This window comes from Vanessa atalanta, chromosome 6 (assembly GCF_905147765.1).
Source record: "Vanessa atalanta chromosome 6, ilVanAtal1.2, whole genome shotgun sequence".
NCBI classification, from domain to species: Eukaryota; Metazoa; Arthropoda; class Insecta; order Lepidoptera; family Nymphalidae; genus Vanessa; species Vanessa atalanta.
Window position 1 is genome coordinate 11,661,009 of NC_061876.1, and position 27,817 is coordinate 11,688,825.

Below are 27,817 nucleotides of genomic sequence, written 5' to 3' on the forward strand. Positions count from 1 at the left end.
TATAAGTATCGGGAGCAAATGTCTGTTTATTAATGTATTTTGAATCTCTTGTGCATTTCCGATGATACCGCTTTTGTGAATGATTTACATTGTATGAATAAATAAATTTCAACAAATAACATTGTTTTTTTTTCGAGTATGGTTTATCCAGATTTGAACAACGAAAATTTTTTTTTTAATTCAAATCGGAGTTCATTATAGAATTATACATTTTTAAAGGGTTATAATAATTTTGAGTCAGTTGGAGTTATATCACCACTCTGCAGTGGTGATATAACTCCAACTGACTCAAAATTAATTGTTCTGAAAATCAAGTACTAGCTAACTGGTTACCAGTTCCGGTATTATTTAACTAAATATACCCAATGATCGGCAGTCTTGCAAAATTCTAATTTGTATTTATTAATAAATATTTTTTATTTATAATAATCATTACCCATCATTCGTATTTAGTTTATAGTAACATTTAAAGGAAAAGTTTCACTGCTGAGCAACGGACTCCTCTCCATTTATAATCACCATCCGCCGGTCTGCGGAACGTGGAGATCTCGAATCGGATATAACGATAGTGCCATAGTCTACCTATCTAATACTTTGTTCAAGTCATATCGGAATAGCATCTTGGATGATTCCATCCAATATCCCCACATAAAAGAAAGAAAAGAACTCGGATATAAAATATGTTTAATACTAGCAGCTTAATTATCGAGTCTTGTCTAATCTTAGTAAAAGTTCGCTTTGATTAATTTTGTGGGCATGCTGTCATCCGCGTCAAACTATTTTTCTCTGGTTCAACACTACAACATACGTACACGAAGTTGCTTAAACTCGTAGTGCATATTTAGTTGTCACCTCACAATTGCCATGGCGTAAAGTTCAAATGTCAGTGCTCGATTCAGTTTACTTTCAGCTGTTTTATTCACCGCATGTTGTTGAACCATTACGCCTTTTTCTAAATTAAATTAAATTTGATGCATTTTGGTCTATATAATTTACATTTATTTACATTGATTTTTTTAATCAAAAAACTTCCTTCTTTACATATATAAAAATGTGGTAAAAATCAAAGTCTATTCAGTAGTTTTATTTTAATGGTTTATTTTTCGAAAAATGAAACTTAAGTCGTCCTCCTACATGTTTCACAAAATGTCGCTTAAATCAATAGCGTTTTAAGTTTTAACCGTCGGTATGATGTCATCATATAATTTTTGATGTCATAATATGTATTGTATAGTATATGTATGCAGTCGCCGCTATATATATTTCTACAGCACGATCTATTATTATTTAAATGTTTATTAAGTACATTAATATGTAGTTATATTTTAATAATTGTGTACTACTATCACATATCTTATTTTGAAGTAATATGATTAATAATCATATCTTCACGTTTAGTTTAAAACAATTATTATTTTTATAAATCCTAACTTTACATTAAAAAAAAAAACACCAACTAATTCGTTATTCTGAATTTGGTAATTATAAAATACCCAATTAATCTAAATTATTCTGTGTTCACCGAATATATTAAAAATTCATTGGTGTAAAGAAAAAAATATAAAATGACAGTTTTATCTTAATTCTATTCCAGTATATTATGTATACAGCTCAATGATGTTACAATATATTTTTCTCTGACCTCTGTTGACGCGTTACTATGAAGTATGAACTGAATAAGAGGCCAAACTCAACCTACGAGATTATTGTGAACTGTTGTGGAAGGCATCGAGATTTAAGAGCCCGAGTACCATCAAACGTGTACTATAGACTTTACATTGTTTGTCTATGTCTTGAACTTCTTTGTAATCTGTTATTTTGAGGAATACTCAGCCTGACATTTTGTTGAATGTCAATAACTTTGCTGTCAAATGTCAGTATCTCTGTCTCATAGTGGAGTAAAGAGTAGATCTAAAATGCAATTGCGCTTGTCAAAACGAAATGTTTAGACGTTTGGGAATGTACGTACCATCGTAGTTACTTATTCCACTTTCGAATTTTATTTTCGATTTCTGGTACAAATTTCCAAGTGTTATATGTAATTTCTCGTTTATTTATTATAAATGTGATGTGAAGAATTTTCTCAAGAATTCGCCTTTTATTTAAAATCAGTGCAATGACTTCGAAACTTTCGAAAATGGCTATTAAAAATTGTTGTGTTGTGTTTATAATTTTCGCTCTCGCGATAGTTCAAGCGGTCGGCTACGACACAGAACTGTATGAAACATCTGCTTGCGATAGTACAGCATGTTTTGACGCTCTTCACGGAGCTCTCGGCGACTGTTCCTGCAATGTGGATACGATCGACTATTTTAATAACGTAAAAATATTCCCTCGAATACAGAGCCTGGTAACAAAAGACTATTTTAGATTTTACAAGGTCAATTTAAAGAAAGAATGTCCATTTTGGGCGGACGATAGCAGATGTGCGATGAAATACTGTCATATTAAAACCTGTTCTAAGGAAAGTATTCCGGGTTTCGAAAGCGGCTATGAAAATGAACAAGAGGAGGAGGTGCCAGCTGCGAAGTATACAGAACAGGCGCAAACCCCGTGTAACTCTGATACCGACCATGATCCAGCTCTTGGTTACTTGAACATGACTTTGAGTGCAGCAAGCCAATATGAAATCGCTAAGTGGAAAGCTTACGACGATTCAGTTGGTAATTTTTGTGAATGTGATGATAAAGACGTAGAAGCCGAATATATCGATTTATCTTTGAATCCAGAAAGATATACAGGCTACAAGGGCCCCTCAGCACACAGAATTTGGAGAAGCATTTATCAGGAAAATTGTTTTCGTCCTAAATTGAATCCATATCAATCATTTCCATATGTATTAAGTTCAGATTTAGGCAATATGTGCCTTGAGAAAAGAGTATTTTACAGAGCAGTATCTGGCTTACATTCCAGTATCAATATCCATTTATGTTCAAAGTTTTTACTATCAGAGAAAAAGTTAGGATTTGCAGCTCCACCTGAAGGTGAATGGGGGCCAAATTTGGCCGAGTTCCAACGTCGTTTTGATCCATCGCAGACATTTGGGGAAGGTCCAAATTGGCTAAAGAATTTATACTTTGTATATTTGCTTGAAATGCGTGCACTTGCTAAAGCCGGGCCTTATTTAGAACGGGAGGATTATTTTACGGGTAACCCTGTAGAGGACGAAGAGACCAGAGATGCTATACGTAATATGATTGGTGTGATATACACATTTCCTGATCATTTCAATGAGTCTTCAATGTTTAATGGTGGTAGTCAGGCTGGGAAGTTGAAGCAAGAATTTCGTGATCACTTTTGGAACATATCACGTATCATGGATTGTGTTGGATGTGATAAATGTAAACTGTGGGGCAAACTGCAGACCCAAGGTTTGGGCACAGCACTAAAGATCCTCTTCTCTGGTCAGTGGGACAGTTTTGAAGGAGATCCAGATCAAGGCAAGCTAATGTTGCGGCATAAGTCCCATAAACGTTTACAACGGACGGAAATAGTAGCATTATTTAATGCATTTGCTAGACTATCAAACAGTATCAGAGAACTTGAGAACTTCAGGCATATGCTCAGGTATGATAATATTTTTATTAAATATAACACAAAATTAATCTTATAGGATTATAAAATTATATTTCATATAGATATGGAACAAAACACTTCTGAATCAAAATAATTGCTATAAATATTCCATTTTTATTTCTACTCAACTATAGAGAAAACTATACAGATTTTGTGGCATATCTATTACATGGCATGAGCAATGCGCATGTGTGTGTGTGTGTCTAATAACAGTACAATGCTAACTTTTCCTTTCACTTGTGCAACTATGTTCTGATTCATAATGAGCATAGTCTTCGGATACCTTGCTTTGCATGTTATGTTAAAAACAAATGCAGTAGATCCACTGGTAATTGGTTATTATCTTATTTATTAAGTGAAATTAAAATATGGAGAAGTATAGTAAGTAGTTACTTGTTTTGATAAATATTAGTTTCTTATTAAATTTGATAATATTTCCTGATATGTATAAAAGTAGATTTTTTATAAAGTAAGGTTTAGCTTCTTGTTTTCTATATTATGATCAAATAAGAGTTTGTATCAAGAATTTTTTTTTATAAAACCGAATTAAATTTTCCGCTAATAATTGGCGTTCAGAAATATTTTTCGATTTCAAGATGATTATTAAACAGTTCAGAAAATGTTATCGCTCGTTATGTACGTCCAACCGCCGACACGTACTGGAGCAGCGTCAAATAGCTGCAAGTTCTCCTTGTTCAGCAATTGGACATATGAAATACTGAGTGGGATTATTATTAGTATATTATTAACGATGTGTATAACTAAAAGACACATTATCCTTTTTGAATGTTTTTCTGATAAAGTTTTCGATTCTAACAGAAACGGTACTGGTTTTAGTAAAAGTTGCAACCTACGGCCTAATTACTATTTCAATATTAAATCCGTCAAAATAGGTAGGATAGATTAGCTGAAACATATAGACAGTCCGACAGACAGACAGTAATTTTTTTTTATTACAAACAGTCGCTTCAATTGTTTTTTATTTGTATAGATATAACCAGAATCGCGCTTCGACCTAACGTAGGAACAAGCTTTATTGTATGTCATACAATACAAGTTATTTCTTAATCGTCCGAATCGATGTTCGACTTTCAAAATAAGAGATCGGTGTTACGATACTTATTAATAGCGTAGATCCGTCAGTGTAGATAAAGGCCACCTCTGCTACAGCCTATTCCAATCGAAGAAGTTAAACAAACCTTTGAGTTACGTATTCCATGGGAATTGCTAATAGTTCTTTTTGAATATGTCTTTATTTATAATACAACACATAATTTCACTTAAATACTTTTATCCATTCTTATTTAATGTCGAAAGTTTCGATATCCGCTTCGTCAACGTATAAAACGCCGGTTTTTAGGAAATCGATAACGAACATCATACCCGCTCGCGACTAATGATATCGCGTCAATTCGGTGTGAAATTTTGTTTATTTGGCTTTTTTCCTCTTGTGGTTAGAATATGTTATAAATATCTTCAGTGGAAATTAAATAAGGGTTAAAGCGCCAAAATTATATATTTGGGAAATTGTGTTTAAAATTTCGTAAGGAAATCTCGTTTTCCAAAAATACGATTTAGGTGTGAAGGGAAATGGGGTAGGTATAATAAGACACGTCTGCACTGTTTGACAATGTTTTTAATAATGAATATTAAATAATCAAGTAAAGCTGTTCGTTGATTGAATGAGTGGTGAGCGAATGTGAATGAGTGAAAGATTGAATAATATAATGAAAGAGAAATCTATTATGTATAGAGGCTTGAATTTTTGTATATTCCAACAGTCCCCCTCAAAAATACAAGTTAATATAATATAACAATACCATAACATAATTTCTTTCATTACTCATTTTTACAAATAAAATACTAACTATTTAGTTACATAAACCATAGTTTTATTTATTAAATAAACTCATTCCTTCATTTACTTGATTAACACAAAACATGAATTATTTTTCAAAACAAATTTAAATTCTTTCTTAATTCTATAAATCTCTTGGAAGGTATCGCTTTTGTGAACATGTCAGCTAGTTGATTTCCTGTGGAAATAGGTTCTAGCTTTATTATTTGATTAGCGATTTGTTCCCTAATAAAATGATATTTTATATCTATGTGCTTAGATTTTTTGTGATTTGTGGGGTTATTGGCAATACATATACAACTATTATTGTCTTCAAATATTACAATAGGCTCTGTTATTTGTATAGAAATACTATTTAACAATGACCTTATCCAGACTGCTTCTCTCACAGCCTCAAAGAGAGCCATGTATTCAGCTTCCGTTGAAGAGACGGCGACAGTATTTTGTTTTCGTGTGGTCCACGAAATTGTACAATTATTAAAGGCCTTAAACAAATAGCCAGTTGTACTATTTCTGTCGTTCTCGTCACCTCCCCAGTCGGAATCTGCATACCCACTTATTATCTCTTTATATTCAGATTTTTTATAAACTAATTTTAAATTAATTGTACCTTTAATGTATCGTAAGAGATGTTTTAAATATTTCCACAACTCTTCGTTATTTTTAGATTGATATCTACTTAATATATTAATACAAGCACAAATATCTGGCCTTGTGCAAAGCATTGAATACATAAGGCATCCTATAACATTTTTACAAGGTGCATCATAGTGAGTGTCTGAATTTAAAGCTACAAAATTGATTTTAGAAGGAAAAGGTGAATTCGATGGATTACAATCTTTCATAGAAAATTTATTTAGAACATTTTGCAAATATGTTGTTTGATCTAAAGAAATTGTATTAGTTGTTCTTTGAATTCTAATACCAAGAAATAGTTTTAAGTCCTTCAAATCAGTCATTTGAAATTTTTTGCATTAAACTGTTTTTAAACGCTTGTAATAAATTACTATTTTTAGTAGTAATAATTAAATCATCAACGTACAGAACTATATACACGTTTTTATCTATACAATTTTTATCTAATATGTACAGACAAGGATCTAATTCAGAGTTCTTAAAACCCATTTCCTTGAGAATGAGATCGAACCGTGCATACCAACACCTGGACGACTGTTTAGGCCATACAATGTTTTATTCAATTTACAAACCTGGTTATTACTTGCTAAAATACCTTCCGGTACTTCCATATAAATATTTTCTTTCAATATACCATTTAGAAACGCGGTTTTAACGTCCATGTGGTGTAAATGTAAATCAAACTGATTTGCCAGTGCTAATATAAATCTAAAAGTAGTTATCCGAGCCACTGGTGCGAACGTTTCGTGATAGTCTTGTAAATACTCTTGAGTGAAACCTCGAGCAACCAACCGAGCTTTATAACGTGTAGGTTCACCAAATTCATTATTTTTAATTGTAAATACCCACTTGCAACTTATAATATTAACATTTTTCGGTCTAATGACTAATGTCCACGTTTGGTTGCTTCGAAGCGACTCAATTTCATCCTGTATAGCGTTCAACCACTTATCAGAATCGTGCCTATCGAAAATATTCTTATATGATGTAGGTAAAGATTGCGTATCATTAAAAAGAGATAAAAATAAATCAGGATCGTGCATTTGCTTATAATTCTTTGGGGGTAATTCTCGAATTCTTTCGCTACGTCTTAAATTAGTGGTATTCGATGAACCGTCCAACGAATTGTCATTAAAAGAATCTTGTTGTTGATCTATTTTTAGCTTTGCCGAATCAATTTCGGGCTTACTAAATTTTGAAAGGGTTTCAATGTTGTCACTACTGCTACGTGTAGGGCGTGATTTTTCAAAGTTTAACTCGTCAAAAATAACATCGCGAGCTATAAAAACTTGATTATTTTCGATATTGAATAATCTATAACCGTTTGCATCGTAACCGATCAATATTGACTTGAAAGATTTCTCATCAAATTTAGTTTTTCTAGCTTTGTTATGAACGTATGCAGTAGATCCAAACATTTTTAAATGATTTATTTTCGGCCTTTTACCATGCCACATTTCGTATGGTGTTTTATTTATCAGAGTTTTAGTGGGTAGTATGTTAATTAAATAAGTAGCTGTTAAAACAGCTTCACCCCAAAATATTTTATTTAATTTCGCACTTGTAACCAATGTTCGAGCCATTTCGGTTAATGTACGATTCATTCTTTCTGATACACCATTTTGCTGTGGGGTGTAAGGAACCGTTAAATGATACATTATCCCTTTGTCAACACAAAATTCTTTGAATTCGTTTGAAAGGTACTCTCGGCCATTATCGCAATATAAATTAACAACTTTAGAATTAAATAAATTTTCACATTTTGTTACGTAGTCTTTCATACATTTATATGCTTCAGATTTAGAATGCATCAAATACGTTACTGTATAATGAGTAAAATCGTCAATAAAAGTAATAAAATAATTTTTATCATCAAATGTAGGTGGTGTAATAGGACCACAAATATCGGAATGAACTATAAAAAGTGGCCTATTTCTGACTGATTTATCTTTTGATTTTGCAAAGGGCAACCGCGACTGTTTACCAAGTATGCAAGACTCACATAATGTATCATTAGGCATAATATCATTAATTAGGTAACTATCATCAATTAAGTTTTTTAGAATGTTAAATTTATTTTTGTTTAAGTGACCTAGACGCTTATGCCATAGTTCGTAAGATGTAGAAGTTTGAGACAAATTTAAATTATGTTGAGATCGCGTATGCACTTGAAAAACTAATTTAAATAAATTATTACTGATAACACTCGATACTAAACACTTGATACTATTGTTAATATAAACACTGTTATTTTTAAATATAACAACCATACCTCCTTGTTGAATACGATATACAGATATTAAATTACATGGCACGTCCGGCGCATATAATACATTATTAATCGCCCCTTGAAAACCTAAATTAGTAGTGACATTTATTGTACCTTTACCAAACGCTTGAATGCTTTCATTGTTCTTAGCTATACCAATTTTAATCGGTATTGTGAAGTCTGAGTAGGAAGAAAATAATTCCTTACTATTTACAACGTGGTCAGTTGCACCCGAATCTAAAATGAAAACAATATTATTAATATGATATTTATAAGAATTTGACAACTTACACGTTGAAAACATAAATGCGAAACTGTCCTCGTTATCGTTTCTGATTTGCAAAGCGCTCGCAGCTGCTGTTTTACTGCCGCTACTACCTCCATTTTGTTGTAACTTTTTGAAAAATCGACAATCCTTCTTCATATGATTTCGTCGTCCACAATAATCACAATATAATTTTGAAATTTTATATGATGAATTTCCGGTGTATGACTTCTTTTTATAATAATTATATGATTTCCTTTTATCGAATCCAATTTTGTTCTGCGATTTGAATTTATTCGTTGATGTATGTAAAACTTTGAGTTCTGTCGTCGTGGTATTCTTTAGTTTGACTTCGTGATCTTTTGCTAGCATATTCTTCTTAATCCACTCATTATCTGGTATTGGTGGTGGTTCTTCGTCAATAACAGGCAATAACTGCATTTCTTCTAGTAGTGACCTTATACGAAACTTCCAAGTACTATAGCGATCACCGTTAAATTGTTGTATATTTCTTTTACTTCTCGAATCCATTTTGAGTAACACTTTTACTATTAATTTTAATTATTTAAACAACTTTAAACATGACCTGGGCCCATAACCTGAAGGGAAATGGGGTAGGTATAATAAGACACGTCTGCACTGTTTGACAATGTTTTTAATAATGAATATTAAATAATCAAGTAAAGCTGTTCGTTGATTGAATGAGTGGTGAGCGAATGTGAATGAGTGAAAGATTGAATAATATAATGAAAGAGAAATCTATTATGTATAGAGGCTTGAATTTTTGTATATTCCAACAAGGTGCGTTTCATTTTTTCCTTGTCGTTTTTTTTTTCGATGTTGTGAGAAATTGTGTAAGTATAGACATACTATGTGGTATTCGTTCTATGACTAATTATTATTAATAACGATCGAAAGTAAATAAATTTATATAATGCATTCATTGTAAACGTAAGCGTACCATCCAGTGGAGACAGGTAGGCTTTCGAAAGTATCTACCGTGCCAACCCTAAATAAATTAGTTAAGTATTAACGAATCGTGATTAAATAATAATTAACATAATTATGTTCAGCTTAAAATAGCTCGTAAATGCTAAGTCGATTTATCCTTTTAATTATGAATTTGTTTATTTACGTAAAACAAATTCGTATTGAAAATGCAGTAATATTACAGGAATATTTTGTTAACTCAAATGCTATATTTACTATTCTATGAAGTTAAGTAACATCCTGGTATTATCCTACCCCTGGGCAAAGGCCTCCTCTCTCTTTTGAAGAGAAACCTGTAGAAACCAGATTTTTATCTGCGTCATTGTTATCTTAGAGTAAAAGGTCACCATCGCCTTTACATCAGAACAATTGATACTGTAGGAAATATTAACCACTCCTTACATCGCAAATGCGCCACCAATCTTGGTAACAAAGATATCATATACCTGCATGTAGTTACACTGGTTCACTCAATCAAAAACCGGAACAATAATACCAAGTGTTGCTGTTTGCCGGTAGATAAATATTGATTGGGTGTGGTACTTACTCAGCCCTATCACCATGTAAAAACGCATTGAACAGCATTGATATATGCGGGTGCACCCGTAAAGTGGGTCATATACAGGCTTTTGTTTTTTAAAACTGTACATATAATAAGATTAATAATATACAGAGGCATCTTTGCAAGTTATATTTGTACAAAATGATGGCAGATATAAATAAAACATTTATCTACAAATAATTTTACATGTAGATTTTTATTCTACGTCAATACCTGTTGGGTGATTTGTTTTTAAAACTCGCTTTAAGTATTAATCGTTTATATTTAACATTAAGATAATAATAATGGATGGAAAATGCTGGTGTTTGTGTGTTTTTCTTATCATGGAAAGCGAAAAAACTCGTAAAGTGCATAGCCGTTAATTAACGCCACTTTTAATTTGACTAGCTATAGTTGTTCTAGATTAACTAAACTAATAATGATAAATTCGACCTTGCGATATTTATTTATACTAGCGTACAAACAAATATTTTACATAGTATAAAACAAAGAGGCTCCATGTTTTATTTTTATCTACAAAAGATATTTTAAGGCTGTGTTTATTAATAAACAGAGTGATGGACGAGGAAGGTTTATATGTCTAAAACATGCATGTTAGTAGTTAGTAGAGAAAAGCCGAGAATTTCAACTTTCCTGTCAGACAAAAATCGAGAATTTTTCTTTTTAAGTTTATTCTTGAATCTAAAAGTTTGATAGAGACGTGTTGTATCCGTGTGATGCTGGGGTCGGTGGCTAGTTACAGATATATAATAGGTCACGGGGCTTGGTTGATATTTCATTGCAAAAATAATTGGCGTACATGCAACACCGTCAGGCTTTCCGAGACACGAGAAAGAATCTACTATCAACTTCCAAACTCCGAGCGGCTATTGAGAGTTATTGACAAAAAAAAAAACAATAATGTTTTATTTGCTCCGAAGGATTAAAAAACTAACGAACGAACGTAGTACATACATATGTACATATTATGTGGTAATGGTTATGGAAACCAGGAAAACATTAAATTAATTTGTAGAATATCTCGGTTCTTTCCTTATGCAGTAACAAATCTTTATTTATAAAATAGATAACACATTACATTTAAAAATCTGTAGTGAATTCACGTGGAGCTTGTTTTTTTAATTTGCGACGACCCGTTGTTGACAACTTACCTTTTTATAATTCTGTGTTCTGCTTGAGATGTTGACTGAGCCTGTTACACAAATTATAGTTGATTGGGCATTATAAAATAAGGTTATTTCTTGTTCTTCAATCCTCTCCTCTGATTCCGGCTATTATGAATTCCTCGATGGAGAACTCCATAATTAGACCAACGAGCATTATTTTAAGTCATTATGTATATCTATTTTGTTAAATAATTTAATTAGTGACGATTTCGGTCACGGCGCCCAGTCTCATAGGAGACCAACTAACTACGCTCTCCGAGGCACGAGAGCGTACACATTTACAACTTCCAGGCTTCGGGCTCTTACTGAGAAAACCCAATAACTTTTTGACAGCTTCTCTTGGGGTTTGAAAGAAGAAATTCGGGATCTGTGACCTTAAATCGACCAACGAGGCAGTCATATATATCGTCATATATAATGTTTGGCCACTAGTATATATGTATGTATATATACTAGTTGGTCGAAATTCAACCGCAATTCATGGCTAATAATATCAAAATAATAAGATACATTGATTCGATAAATTGAAATAAATATTAGGCTCAGCTGGACGATACCTTGTAATTTTTATAATTAAAAAAAAAATCAAAGAAATGTCAATATCAACTTGTAATAAACGTAAACTATTATTTTTTTACTTTACATAATGTATTTGTAATACAGATTATGTATAAAGTTTAGGTGTCTGCGTTTCATTTTTATCTTCGCATATTAATATATAAATTTTAATCGACAAAAGATTCGTATCACATGGTTTGTTTCATTAGATATAATAATGTCAAGAGTCATTGGCTATAAATATTCTATCGAGTCGAGGGATATGAGAGCGATCGCGTTGCAGGGAGGGCTAACTCGATAACAGAGGCTAATCTGACTAATGCAGTTCTATGTATAGACTATTTCAATAGATTATGTAAAAAGGGTAAACACAATCATGGCAATCGGATAACCTTTATGTAAAAGCGATACAAAGAAAATTATACCTTTTATAATGTTTTTATTTTTTACGGTCATACGTAGTCGGATCGACAAATGGGGCGTCCGATGGTAAGTGGTCACCATCGCTCATAGACGTTGACGGTGTAGGAAATACAAAACATTGTTTATATCGCCACAGCACCAGCAACCTCGGGAGCTAAGATGTTATGTCCCTAGTGCGTGCAGTTACACGATATTATGGCTCACTCACTTTTCAAACTGGAAGACAAGAATACTAAGTATTGCTGTTTGGCGGTTGAAAATCATTAGGTGGTAAATTAATCAAACGGGCTTGCGCTTAGTAAATTTTTCCTATGAACTAAATTTTTGAAATGAGCCGAATTATTAGCAAACTTTAAAATGTATTCGTGTATAGTGCATAGGAATTCGAACCAAACAAAATTTCTTTGCGAGTTATTTGGCAAAATTTCTCAACGGAAGAATTTAATGACGGAAAAACTGAATAACTTGATTCTAAATTTGTAAGGTCTAAAGCTCCTGCCTTTGGATCTGCAGCCTTATAAACTAGCTAAAACAAACGAACGAAACAATTACAGTTACTAAAATGTATAAAATAAAGTCCCGTTTAAAGGTTACACCAAGCTTTATTTTACAATTATTTTAAATTATCTAAAACAAACATTTTTTGAATAAAATCGTATAATCGAGTTAAAATAAAATGACTGTAACGATTCAACGCTGTTGTTTATCTAGACGTTAAAATAATATCGTATTACCGATCAACTTGTCTGTCTTTTACATCATCATTAGTAGTTATACAAATATTGGGAACCATCTCGTGGTCAGCGGCATTTATCTTAGGCGACGAAAATATTACAAGTGGTCCAGACTTGCAGAGCTTCACCACCTGTAAATTCGCCTACGTTGTAATTATCACGTAGGTGCACTTATCGAATTACTCACTGTAGGTGACGAATAACTGGAACTTTGATCGCGGTTCGAAATCCATTCCTACTTATATAAATACAGTTTTAATATTATTAAATTCCATATTTGAATATTTTCATTATAATAAGTTTAAAAATAATTGTTATGTGAAGAGTGCACGAATTTCGTTCAGCTCGAATTCGAAGATATTGCTCTATTCCATATATGAGATTCTTTTTTGCCCCGGACGAGATATCGCTCTGGTTGATGATAAAAATTAAAAAAAAAAACAACTACTAGTTAACAATTAATATTTTAGAAAAACTGTTACAACATCACGTCTTCATCAGTAATCAATATCAGAATATTAAAATAAATAATTTGAGGCGACTTAATTACAAGTATACTCGTTAAAGCGTTATTATAATATCATTTTAATTTTGTAACAATAAACATTTTTTTTTTTCAATGCTTGTCTTGTGTAATAATATTTTCTCTTTGTGTTTAAAAACACAGAACCTTTAGCTTATGCGACTAAATGTTACAATGAGGTAGAAAACAATTGTTGTTGATTCGGTTGGATATTGCTTACAAGATCTGTGGTATTTTGTGATTGATAAATGTATTGTTCGAGGCTCTTAATACAAGGAGTACGTACGATTCTCGCCTCACGTAGGATGCGACTCTGATTCACTCAAGTCTTTATTTATTTATCGACTATACACTAACGTGTATTTAACGTAACGATGACGTCACGTGTTGCATGCGAATTGCTTCACAGTAAAATAATTATATTTATGAAATTGTTACTATTCTTAGTTTATTTAGGATTTCTATTTACCGGTAGAAAATTTATAATGTGTTTTTTCAAGTATTATAGTTTAATTTTTTTTTAATTTACAGCGAATATAGGTACATAAAAAAGTGTGTCTGTCTGGACTTTGGTTATAGATATCAGTAATCATATAATATAATATCCAAAACATTTGTGATTAGTACGACTTGAACTTCGGTTGACACCGTACTTTAGAAAAATATACTGTGATTTTTTAGGATATTTATTAACAAGGAGCTTATTCTATTAACTTACTTCTCTTGGAAGGAGTTGATTAATTCAAAATAATATATTTTATAGAAAAACTGTATTAGAATATAAGAATTTCCTCACGAATCGGAAAAAATATTTATGTTTAATGTTACTGTAAGTTAAAAATAAGTCAGTCAGTCAGTAATTACAATGTTAATTACGTCGTGGTTATAAAAATTATGATTGTTGTTGGCCACGCAAGATCGTTTAATATAAATTTGTCATATCTTTAAAGATACTTCAATTAAATCGTATGAGCGATTTATTTGTATCTGTTTCGTTTGAAATTAATAATCCTTTATATTTATTTCCTTATCGTATTGTTGACACATTAATGGATCGGACTGATAAAAATGACAATTTAAAATTTAATCATTGCGAGCTAAATAGTTTTGTCTGTAAATATTTATCAAAAGATAAAACATTCATATATTTAAATGAAGGAATATTTGTATTGTGTCTCGATATATTTTAAAAGAAAAAAAAAACGTATTTGAAAATAGAATTTCAATTCTAAGTTTAATTTTGATGACAATTATGTCACCTATTCTAAAGCATGCCTTATCACCGCTTGTATGTATCGCACGCACTATTGGTAGAAGTGTTTATATGGCAACCGGGCAAAATACTAAATATTGAAAAATTCCAACAGTTCTCAAACAGAAACGCAGAAGAAGGGCATATTTGGAAATGTTCCAGGCGACGTGGGCGCTAAGAAGGAACTATGTTCGGGCGGAGCCAAACCGAAAATATGGAGTTAAATGATTACGCGAGGATTCAAGTTATAAAATAATTTTAAAGTTTCAAAGTACAGTTACGTATCTTCGACACTTTCTCTTAACTCGTGTTTCATGTCAGATGGTGTTCGTTAAGTGTGAAGCGATTATATAATTTAAATGAAATGTTGTATGTGGTTTCTATCACTATATTACAATGTTTAAAAGGCAGGTCTCTTTCCTTTTAGCAAAATGTGACTGTAATCTTTTGTATTGTTATTTACCAATATGGTAATGCCTGTGTTTTTTTTCATGGAAATAAAAAGTTTCTGTCGAGCCGACTTGGTGGACTGAAAGCAATATAATTTCGCCACGGCAAACAATCAGGCACGTGTTATCTTAATTGGCAAAGTCAAAGCCTTTATTTATCAAACGTGCTGGTTAAAAATAATAATAAAAAATCACTATAAGAGTGGTAACACTAGTGGTAGTTTGTTTTTTTTTTAATTTAGAATTTCTATATTCATACATGAGGTTATTATTAAAACTGTTTTAACTTCATAACATTGTATGATACGGTTTGTAAAACGAAAGCGCCATTATTTAAGTATTATTATTTTCTCGTTAGTTGTTACGAAACAATAGTTTTTATTTAGATCGCAGATTATTATAGATAATGATACAGTATCATCACAGTTTTAAAACCAGTGAATAAGAATTTGTTAAACAATGTTAAGCTAAAGGTTGACAGCGTATAAACAATTGCAGCATTATTAAAAAAAAAAAAAACAGTTATTTTTTCATATTATATTATTTATCTATATTCAAAAGATCTATCGTAAATAAAATATTGTTTTAATCAACGAATATCAATTGTGATTTTAATGATACCTAATTGATTTATCAATATTAGTATCAAAACCGGTCTCGTGTATCCATCCATTGCCCAATTTAATTGTGAGTTTTTGAGAAGTAATTATCATTAGAATATGGATCCGATGAAAAACATGATGTCATTAAACGCCCACTTCGTAACGAAATGTTTACTAGTCGTTTGACAGTTGGGCCACGTGTGAAAATTCGTTTCGCAGATGAACAAAGCATGCAGTCGTATATAATTTTGGCTATATTTTCAAATTATAAATTATCTTTAGCTGTTCCAATGTTTCATCATATTTAATTCTAATTCCTTTTTTAAACGGGCTGACGTAATGACATAAACACACGTTTAGGTCGACGTTGATTGTTCCTTTAGTAAAATTTATTTTTAGTTAATTTTGTCTCTATACGATACGAATTTAAAATATATTTATTAAATTACTTAATTTTCCTCTAGTCATGTAACTTTGGAGTGCTACGGTAAAATTATGCAATAGTTGTTTTTTTAATACAGCTGAAGGTTCATATTTAACACTAAATATAATTTCAAAAAAGAACACTTGCTCGCTTACAGTTTTTTTTTTAATTAAGACTTACGTTAAATGACTAAAGGTCAATCGTATAAGGTTTTACTGTGTTCTGTGACATTCGACTAATTTCTTTAGCTGTATACTATTCATAAGTAATTTATTCAATTATGATGGACATGGTATTTTGGGTAACGTTTGTAATTAATTCTGATATTGATATTTTTCAATAATCCTTTGAACTTTAAGTGATAGCACCTAGTAGAATTTTTAAAATAAGAATATGTGTCTATGTGTTATATGTAGATGTAACATGTTTTGGGTACATAATAAATATTCTATACTTATCTTTTTTTTTAATTAAAAAAAAAGATAAGTATAGAATATTTATTTTTTTTAATTAAAAAAAAAGATAAGTATAGGTATCTTAATTTCCTTTACAACTTTTTTTTAAATGACCTTTTTTTAATCTACTGTTTCATGTCGATTGTTTTTGACTTCGCCTTTTTTTTAAAATAAGAATACTAAAATTAAAAATACCTATGTTTAATTCTGTCATGATTATTCGCATGATGAGCGAAAATGATCTTTTTTAATCCAAATGTCACAATATCGATCATAATTAATTCATATTTGTACAAATTGGGTTTTAAACTTACAATTAAAACCTTTTTATAAATCAATTAAATAGTATCCGGTTACTACATTCAGTTCACGATTTATTTTGCTTAAGGATAATAGAATTGTCTACGAGGCGTAATTCAAAAGCTACCTAGGCTTGCTACTAACGCTTCGAAAGTTACGAATGACGAAAAGTTAGAATAACGTGTGAAGTAATCAGATAATAGAGTTTTAATTAAAAATGCTACGACATTGGACATGTTACCCGTAAGCAAAACGAATCGTTTTTTTTTTTTTAATATAATATCCGGATTTAATGTATAGGAAAATAATTTATATATAAGAGATAACCTCTGGAAATTATCAGCTTAAGGTATTAGTTACAAATAGTTTTGTTTATATGTAAAGTGTTTTGTAAATATTGAATGTTTTATGTAAATCGAGGTTTAATTTTAATATATTGATTATAATATTATACGGTGTACTGGATGTATAGTACGCATTAGACATTTTTTATTACAATAAAAGTTCTCCCTTTATTTACCTTAAGAAATATGTTATGTAACTAAGTTATTTATAGCTGTGTTTTTACATTAATGCTAACACTGAGTATAAAAAGAATGACTGTGATTATTTGAGGTCTATAAATTAACAGAATATAACATGACAAGATTTGTTTAACTGTTTTTCTTTAATAAACTTTTAAAATTTTAATCCTTGTTTTTTTGTGACGTGTGGTTTCCCGCTTACAGATACTAACATAATAACTTGTGTTGTCATATCTGAAAATAGATTTATGTTATATAACATATAAATTTAATGGTTTCAGGTCCAATGAAGAGAAACAAGCGTTTATTATCTGTGAGAAGTTGGCGTGATTGGAAAAATATCGCTTATAATAAAAGCTTTAATATATAGTATTATAATTGTAGAGATAGAAAAAAAAGTTATCAAATAAATATTTCGCTGTGGTAGTTTTTCATTACTATTTTTATATACATACTTGTTTCTTTAAATATTGAGTAGTTTTTTTTTTAATTTTATTATAGGTAGGCATATTATGGTCACCACTGCCCATAGACAATTAGTACTGTTAGAAATATTAAGCATTTCTTACATTGCATGCTTAACATCTAAGTTTACTAGCGAAACTTAGGTATTAAGATTTTATGTCTCTCGTGTCTGTAGATACACTGGCTTGTATCCCCTTTAAACCAGAAGAATAGCATTAGGTGTAGCCAAAATATATGATGAGAGGGTAGTATCTATCTAGACGATTTTGCACAAAACCCTACCGCGTGGAAATTAACCTACGTTTTTTTCTTCGTAGCAATTTCCTGCAAGGTTAATATCATTTTTTGCATTGCGTTTTTTTCTATGTCTTAATAGGCAAGTTAATTTATTACGTAATAGTATATCTACGAAAAAAAAACAAAAATTAATGCGTTTATTTCACATAAAGACAGTTCATTTCAAGAAGTGTTTAAATTTCAATAATTTTAATTAAATACGAGTGTCACCATTTTTTTTTTTTTTTTAGCACAGGGGATTAAGGTTTGAAATCAAACAAATGTGTCATTTGGGAACGGAATCGTTTATTCAACCCATCTGCAATAGTAGACAATTAAAATTATACTGTTACTCTACGTTTTTGTACTGTTCAAAGTACCTACCTATCTCAAATATTTCTATGTCTTAGGTTAGAACGAACTAACGAATGCACCCAATATTGGAATACATTTTAAATTTTTTTAATTTTCTTTTTTTTTTAACCGATTGTGCTCGAAGTTTCAGCGGTAGTTACAAATCACAGTACTTTCTGGATCCTACAATTATAATGAATACAATGTTTTAAGTATATATAGATTAGGTATAATTTATCATAAATAACATCATGCCAATTATAATAGCCATGTTTAATAAAATACCTAAACTGACCGAGGATGAATTAATTTCCATAGGAACAGTTTTACATTAAATAATGTTTATAATGATTAGGATCCAAGAGATTTACTTTAAATAAAATATTGCTGTGTTTACACTCATAATTCATAAAACTTATATGGAATTCGAATACACGCAAAAGTTTGCACCTTCGAAAATGTTACAAAAATCGTTAATAGAAAATTAATACAATTGTAATTTTAATACTAACAACATAGACATCTACTTAATAACCATCTCAATATAAACCTTTGGCATTGAACAATTAAAAAGTGAAAATGAAAAAAAAAAAAAAACATCACCTATGCTTACGTAAATCTAAGGCGTGTATCCGAACTCTACTAGGGGCGTACAATATATTCCAATTACATCATACTATAATATAAATACTAATAAGTTCATATTTTAGATATCGATCGAGTCATTATTCGTTTATATTTATTAATAATAATAGGTATAAATCTTCCTTATTGTCTTCAATATTTACTATAAAAACAAAGCTGGTTAAAATAATATTGGTCAAGAAATTAGTGTCGCAGCGTAACAAGTGGTGGCAAATTCTGTAATTCTGTGAAAAATCGCTTTGGTTCCGCCATTAGAATAACTACAATTAATAATAAAAGCCGCAAATACCTACAAAATTCACAAGGTTCATAACCATATTCAATGAAAATACAATATAGCAAAAATTCGTTGCAAGTATCGATTGATTTGTCACAATATATTCGAATTATGTTTTCATGGAACGGAAATTTAAACAATTCAAACGCACGACAATTAAAATTTCAACATTTTCGTATTAAAATAAAAACTAGATTGAGTCATAAACTGATTTTATTGCTTTCCTCTAAATCATTCGATACTTGCGAACTTTTCATTCGAGATATTATCAAATAATACAGATTCATGATATGTACCTAAGTATACACAAATAATCTATTAACCGCAAAGGATACAAATCAATAAATAGCATTCAATGACGTCATAACATATATATACACTTAACATACTTTAGTACCCTTCGATTTAATGGATTTTTAAAGATTATTCGATTGTTATAGAATGACTATTCTTTATAATTAAGTTTTTAATAACTAACTCGATACGTAAATTATAATAATCGCCAATATTTACATAAGTACCTATTAATAAAGACCCGGCCTGGCTGTGAAAAATTGCCTTCTTAAACCGGCTCTTAGTCTTAAATAAAAGTGTCGTCCGGCCGGACCTGGCTCAGAGAACATAACTCACTCTTAGTCCAACATTAACACTTCGTTTGTTTAGAAAGGAATCCATTTAAATGTATACGAAAATAAGTGGGACTTACAGTATATACAAAAATATCACATTACTTCGAGGCCGCAGCTTTCTTTACTTAGTCATTACTTATTACGTCTTCTTACCTAATTCATAGTTTTTGGTTCGAAGCGTAAGCTAGACATCGCAGGAAGTAATCAACTGTTAATAAGGTATGGAGCTGTTATCTTTTATCCAAAGCAACCATTCAAGCGCAAAGGATGTTCGCCTGTACGTCTTACAATCTAGCATCCAGCTTACCCAACCAGAAAAATAATTACATTCAATCAGAATCGATTTCCCGACAAACAAATCAAACCGAGCGCCAACTCAAAACTAAACACGTCTACGCCTCATCGCCTCTGTCCTTCTCGCTACCATCTAAGAAGAACATCAAGACTAGGTGCGCGTCAATAATAAAATCGTAATACGACTACACCTAAATCTAAATCGACAGGGCGGACACTAAAGCTGCAGCCTTGCGGGCGCGCTACACTAGTAACTATTTGGCTCACGTCACATCACTAAGCGAACTACGAGTCGCCGTACGAACGGGGATATCACAAGCGAGCGACGTAGAAAAATATATATCGCGGCGCGAGTCATCTATTCGAGACAGTCTTTGGCGTCGGGGGAGGATCCGGATCCGGCGGAGAGGTCGTCGAGGAAGTCGAAGGTGGCGACGGCGGCGCGCTCGGGCTCGGCGTAGCGCACGAAGAAGCCCTCGCGGCCCAGGATGGAGGGGCGGCGGTGGCGCGGCTGACGCAGCGCGCCCAGCCCGCGCACGCGCAGCGCCGCCGCTGCACCAACACACGTTAGCGCCTACGAGCGACCGCCCGCTGGACCAACCGCGCGCCTGAGCCGAGCCACCCTCGCTCGCACTCGCGCCGACCGACGCACCGCTCCGCCACGGGTACGGCTCGACACCCCGAGCGCATGTTATCAAATTTACTCCACGAAATACTCGTTACGGTTCTGAACATTTTTCTTTCGTTGGAGCGGTGCGTCTGTTATGACATCTACTCGAAATGAGGCGAGAGTGAGATGGTGCGTGTGAGTGAGAGCGGAAATAGTGACGTGGCTTGTGACACAAACAATATGACATTTTGACATTGATAATATAATGTTAATATTATGATCGATGAAACTATTTTTTATAAAAAATTTAAAGTTTAGTATATTCTACGTGTTATATATAACTGTTACTTTCTTAGTTCATTTTTTCATAATATTTACACCAATTAATTTAAAAAGACATAAATTAACACATGTAAAGCATCAATAAAAATTAACTTAAATTAAAAGTAAGTCTACCACCACACTAAGCCATGATAACAGATCTATATTGCATTCGAATTGTATATAATTTCTAAGTCTATTATAGAATATTAAAATACAGTTTCACTAGTTAGCTTTCCTTATAATATTTTACTATATTAAATAAAATAATTTATAAGAAAAAGACTCACTATATTAATATAAACATGGGAATCGGAATAAATTAACACTAAACTATATATTTAGTATTAAAATTCCTAGAAGTTCGTATTGTAATAATCATCGTTATATTATTTTCAGCTTTAAGATTAGGAAAAAAAATATTAATTAAAGAAGTATCTTCTTTTACAGCTTGAAACTAATTATCAATTATGTCTTGTAAAGATAATTAGTTTAAGTGTTAATATATGAGATAGGATATAGATAAAAATTTCTTTTTTACAATAATAGTGTATTAAGTTCTAAGACCCGTTCCCTTAACTGAACACATCCTAACAATGCGCATGAAAGACATAGTGAACAATGAAGACAACATTTATCGGGAGTAACACTTAGGCAAGGCTAGCAGTAAGGAAATTTGGCATTACGGTAGCTTCTGTTCTGATTAAAGTTAAAAAGACTCCTATTGTACCATAACAAACTAAACATTAAAGTAATAATAAGTTATCTTTTAGCAAACACGATATTATTGGTGAATCTAAAATCTAGAGCTTACCATTGATCACGAAAAATTGTCTAATTTCTAGAATGTTAAAGGTACATATAGGAATATTGTTAATTGCAATTGTTTCCTGACTTTTAGCGATGTCTATCGCGTCCCGTATAATCCTGTTACTCCCCACAACACACAGACAAGCTAGTAGTATTTACCGGTCTTCTGTCGGCGGGAGCGATGCAGGCGATGGAGACGGGAGTACGGCGGCGGCGGCTCCGCGGGCGACGAGCCGCACGACGACGGGGACGAGTCGCTGGACGCCAGCATCACGTCAAGGAGGTTCGCACGAGCCTGGACGTCATCAAGCAAATCATACAATCACAGCAAAATTCAAAATAAAATTCGCCAAGAACCTTCAAATGCTCTAGTTCCTTTCAGAACTATTTTGATAAATAACATTATATATCTTAATGGAGACTGTTGTATTAACAAGTTATAGATTGAATATTTAGAAAATTGAATAATGATTTAGGAGTTAAGATAATAAATGGAACGACTAAAATCTTAAAAATTGCAAATTCATTAAGTTCGAATTAAATTAATACCTTAGGATCACTGAAGTCGATATCCTTTTCAACGTGGACCCATCCCGTAGGGGCCCATAAAGCGTTGTCCTTCTGTGCGTATGATTTCTCCTGCTTCTCCTCACCTTTGATTTCGGCCGCTGCAGTTGCACCTTCACTTTGTCGAATCATTCTGAAAAATAAATAAATCGTAAGTAAACACAATATATATTATAAATTTAATTACAAGGTTTTGATAAAACCCTACCTGTTGAGTTCTTCAATGACATCTTTGGAAGTGGCAGCTTCATGAAAACTTAGCGTATTTTCTTGTTTAACGATTATAGGTTCAGGAGTTGAAGTCGATTGGACACCTGCTCGACTTCTTTCAGCTACAGGAATTTTAGACCGTACCCTTTGCGGCGAGGATGGTGGTCTTTTCCCTCCCATCAGTGTAGGTATTCGACTTTTCTCACATCTACGCCTTATTTCCCTATGACTTCCCTCATTCTTATTACTTATTATCACAGTTTCAGCAGTTGATGTGCTTGTTGTATTAGATTCAGTCATTTGTGGGGAGCTAATTTCAGGTGACGAGCTCTCCTCTTCTTCAGGGACGGTACCAAGCACACCTGATGTACGTCTACAAGCATTTAGCACTTCATCGACAAGGGATACTTCATTTTCACCAGAACACTGAAAACTCGCCGATTTCACCAAACTAGGTTCTATCTCTCTTTCAATTGACGTTTGTTTATTTAACATAATATTCATCGTGTTTTCTTTCAATGCGGAGTTGTGTTCTAAATTTCGACTAGATTCAATATCACATGATTTTTCATCTTTTATTGAATTTGGTTGATCTAAATCTGTAGTGTTGCTAATATCTATGCTCTTATTTATTTCATTCTTTCTTTGCACTTTCAAAAGATGGTGATCATCTATTTCATTTTCTGCGTTTTCAACTCTGGATAAATCGTAGAAATCTTCCGATTCTGTATAAGGATCTTCACGTTCAATAAATCTAGGAGTTGATCTTGGCTCGGATACACTATCACAATACGCGACCCTTGTTCTATCGATAGGAACGACATCGCACGAGTCATTTTCAGAAAAGCTGCCAAAAGAATCTGGTCTTTGCCTATCTTCAGATATTTCACTTCGTGGGTCAACGGAATCTTCATCGAAATCAGCTGCGGCATAAGGAGGAGGCAGTTCACGTATTTCTGATACAGGACGGGATGACATTGAATCTGACTCCTCTCTATCTCGGCAATATTTTTGCTGTTCCGCTATAAAATTTAAAACGTTTTGGAGTGCTTGTTCACGGTCTTGCAAAGCCATTGTTTGGACATCATTAATTCGCAAATGATTCGCTGGATCTGCAGTTGTTACACCTTTTGAGGAATTGGATGCTAAGCTCTTTGTGCTTTCATATTTTACTAGGCGATAAAAATCTCGTGTGAAATCGAGGCCTACGTTAGCACAATCACCATCCTCACTTAAAGCAGTACTCGAACGTTTATCAGGGCCATCAGATGTGCTTGACCAAGAACCACCAGGGGAATGTGTACCTGTATACTCCCATCTCTTTTCCGAATTTTCCGTGTCGTCTGCTATTCTACATTCATCGATTTCTACCGTTGCAAATCCACAGTCATTCCATAAACAATCGCCTACATCTTCCTCTAATTCTAGTGCATCGTCTTCTCTTATACTCGGGAGAGTTGATAGAGATATTTGACCCGGTGTAGTTATCTCCGCAAAGGGTGATTGCCTATCCCCAAGGTCTTCACACGATAAGGATAAACTCCAATCTTCTAATTCGGCTCTATCGTATTCCAGGTCTGCTAGATCTCTATGCCTTTGCTGTAACGCCGATCTTGCATCATCTAATTCTAACCAATGCTGGACATAATCAGCATCATACTGAGATCCATCAGCGCGATCATCGAGTGTACTTCCCCATGAAACTCTTTCTGAACTAGTAGTTGACGCTATGGCCGGTCTTCTTAGAGGCCTTTCTGGCGCCGGTTTCAGATCTAAAACTAGGACCCCCGAACTAGGCGAAGGGGTATCAAGACAGCTAGTGGGACAGGTTGTGCCCGTCAGTAATTTCAAGCATAAGTGGGAGTCTGAAAAGCTTCTCACAACATGCTGAAAAGGTAATACTGGTCTAGATGGTGGATAGCTGCCTCTAATACCTGCAAACGCTACACCGATTGGGAAATAAATATAGTCAGCTTCAGCTAGTATTCTAGCATGACGACGAGATTCTCTAGGGTTAATGGAGACGATGGTTTGGTTGTCGGTTTCGTCCGAGGCTTCGTTCAGGTCGGGTAGAGCTCGGTCGGCCGCATGATCGCTCTGCCTCGACGCATCTGCTTGAACGTCACTTGACATAGTGGAGTAACCTTCGTCCTTCGCGCCACTCTCGGGTGATTCCGCCCCCGCCTCTCCGTTTTCTTCTTCTGTTCCCTTTTCTCTTGTTGCACCTGGAATGCCAATTTATTTATTAAATTAACTAGCTAAGATATATTTTATTTAATCAAAATGAAATGAGATGTATAGATTGGAATAATATAATTACTCAAATGAATAAATAACAGTAAAATTTTATAATTGAATTGAATACTAGAAAAATGTGTTAATAATAATTAATGTCTCTGGCAGATAATTATACTCTAAAATATATATATCACAGGAATGGTACTCGTAAAATATGAGATATTTTAAATATCGATAAGATTGGTTGAATGTTTTTACCAGTAGCGTGGTCGCAGGTAACCGCGGGTTGCGGTACACTAAGGCTGAGGGTGGCGGGGCGCGTAGGCGGAGCCCACAGTGTTGGGTCCACGGCCGACAGCGCGCGTGCTAAGTTAGCCGGTGTTACTTCCAGGCCCTTAAAATATAATTTGATCATGTGACATGTCGTCTATATTTGAGTAGGGTAAAACGGCTATTAGCTATCTGTGATAAGGCGCAGTTAATAAAGTGTGGTAAATTATAATTTATAAAGAATTGATTAACTTTGCTCACTCTATCTAGAGGTTATTATTGCTTTTTAAAAATACTATTATAAATATTTTCCTCTCTAATTAGGCAATCGTAAACCTTTTCGGATGAGAATAGTTTAGTGGTTTTGAGATAAAAATAACTTTTGACTTTGTATTGTATTGTATACATAATGTGCAATTTGTACATGTTGAATGCGTTAAATTTAATTAAACTTATAAAATAAGTTTAATTAAAAAATTTAATTAAACTTATTATTTGATTTTTATTACTTTTAATTCAGTCCAGATGTCGGCTAAAATTTGATGACGGCGCTTGTCGTCGTGGCTGAGAGGATGTGGCTGCGGCACTGGAGGCGCTGGTGGTGGCGAGTCTCTAAAGGAGACCAGGGAACCACAGGATCCCACGTCTACAAGGTGTACTGGTAAAAGATTGGTGAATGTTTATAATTAAAACATTAAAGTCACGAACTGTTTCAATAGTTAGAACAAGTTGTTGCATGTTTTATGATCTCACTTATAATTTTCAGTGATATTCCGCTTTCATCGACTGCTACTCATTGGTCAAAAGGTCAAAGGTACAAAAGGTCATTTGTTAAAAATCAGCATAAGGTAAAATTAAAAACACTTGTCTGTTCTCATTAATAATTTTGAAAAACATGACTTAGTTTACAAGATTACATGTAGATTCCTCCGAGAAAAATATATTTAAGAGAAGATACGCTTTTTGTATATCCTGTATCTGTACCTGTAGGTTTTAGGAAATTACTGTTTGTAACTTACTACCTTGTAGATCCCTCGGCGTGTGTGGAGTGAGGGGGGTGTGTGGCGTAGCTGGAGATGGTCGAGGCTGCGGCCGCAGCTGTCTCACGAGGAGCGAACTCAGCGCGCGGTTCTGTGTCTCAAGCTCGCGAATCCTTGCGCGTGCGCAGCCCAACTCCTCTCGTACGCTCTAGAAACATTGGTAATGTCTATTTAGTATAAATCATATTTTTATCAGATGCGTTCAGCAATTTTTTAATGGCGCTCTAGAAGTTATTTCTTTTTTTATTTAAATCATTTATTTACATAAAGTATTTTTAAAGATTAGGAATACATCCGAAAATTAAGCTATTAAATAGTTTTATTTATATGCGACTAGTTGTTGCCAGTGGCTTCGTTTATGTTTAAGGGGTTGGTTGTCAAGTATTAGGCATAAAAGTCTGCATCGTTCCTTGGAGTTCAAGATTGCTTTATACAAATTTGAGACTGGTTTGGCCGTGTAACAGCAACAGACATAGAGACAAAGTTACTTTCGCATTTATAATATAAGTATAGATTAGTCTGACAATACGTGAGCATCCTACTCGAAAGTCCTTAAAAAATCCATGACACATCACCACGTTCGCTAAAGACAAGGCTGCGCTCACTCAGAAATAATTTTAGTTAGAATTGTCAAAAGAGTAAAGCGTCCGCTTTCGGGGTTGTAGATTTAATAACACTAATTTGTAGTTTTTGTGAATATTATTTTTGGTAATTGAGTTAGTTAAATAATAAAATCGATATTATATTTATGCTGTTTAAGTATAGGATGCATAAGAATATGATTTTGTCATTTACATTAATTTAATGAAAAGCATCCCGCGTCAGTCTTGAAAATAAACGGATATATTTTAATTATGCTTCATTAACCAAATTAAATTCGAGTAAGTAATTGACGGGAGGTAATTAAGGGGAGATGGGAGATACGGAAGACATCATTCTCAGTGTTGCCAGTTTTGAAATTTACCAAAATTGATGTTCGTCACAGACAAAGTTTGTTTATTAAAATAATTTAATTAAATATTCTCTTTTAATGTAAATTAAATTGTAATGAAACTTCTACTTAGATTATCAACAATTTTCGTTAATCCAATCTTTAGGGAGGTAGGTTGTTTTGAAGAAACCACTTTTGATTAATATTTTTTATGAGTTTGTACTTAAAATTTTAATAATAATTTCTATTTTATAATAGTCGAGAACACTAAGTTAAGAGATATATACATATCTTCTTAAGATAATATCGTGGGT

At 32.9% G+C, this 27,817-nt stretch overlaps 2 protein-coding genes across 4 annotated transcripts in view; one reads left to right on the top strand and one right to left on the bottom strand.

Annotated features, from left to right (window-relative positions):
- The first annotated feature begins 1,910 nt into the window (after positions 1-1,910).
- LOC125064727 (ero1-like protein) lies at positions 1,911-18,000 on the top strand. 2 transcript variants are annotated; one of them, XM_047671915.1, is made up of 2 exons: positions 1,911-3,567; positions 17,848-18,000. In XM_047671915.1, exons 1-2 carry the CDS (start codon positions 2,117-2,119, stop codon positions 17,894-17,896), a joined length of 1,500 nt encoding a protein of 499 aa, XP_047527871.1. In that variant the 5' UTR covers positions 1,911-2,116; the 3' UTR covers positions 17,897-18,000. The 2 variants fall into 2 exon arrangements, with proteins under 2 accessions (XP_047527871.1, XP_047527870.1); XM_047671914.1 differs by lacking the exon at positions 17,848-18,000 and adding an exon at positions 14,928-15,445.
- Positions 18,001-18,593: 593 nt separating this feature from the next.
- Positions 18,594-27,817, bottom strand: part of LOC125064936 — a 372,192-nt gene continuing 362,968 nt past the window's right edge. The window contains exons 7-13 of one of the 2 annotated variants that reach the window (XM_047672252.1): positions 26,555-26,720; positions 26,042-26,190; positions 25,521-25,656; positions 23,023-25,249; positions 22,797-22,947; positions 22,407-22,542; positions 18,594-21,058 (exon numbers count right to left, since the gene is read on the bottom strand). In XM_047672252.1, the coding sequence (XP_047528208.1) occupies positions 20,865-21,058; positions 22,407-22,542; positions 22,797-22,947; positions 23,023-25,249; positions 25,521-25,656; positions 26,042-26,190; positions 26,555-26,720 (3,159 nt within the window). In that variant the 3' untranslated portion in view covers positions 18,594-20,864. Of the gene's footprint in view, positions 21,098-22,406; positions 22,543-22,796; positions 22,948-23,022; positions 25,250-25,520; positions 25,657-26,041; positions 26,191-26,554; positions 26,721-27,817 lie in introns of both variants that reach the window. The other variant, XM_047672253.1, reaches the window with a different exon arrangement.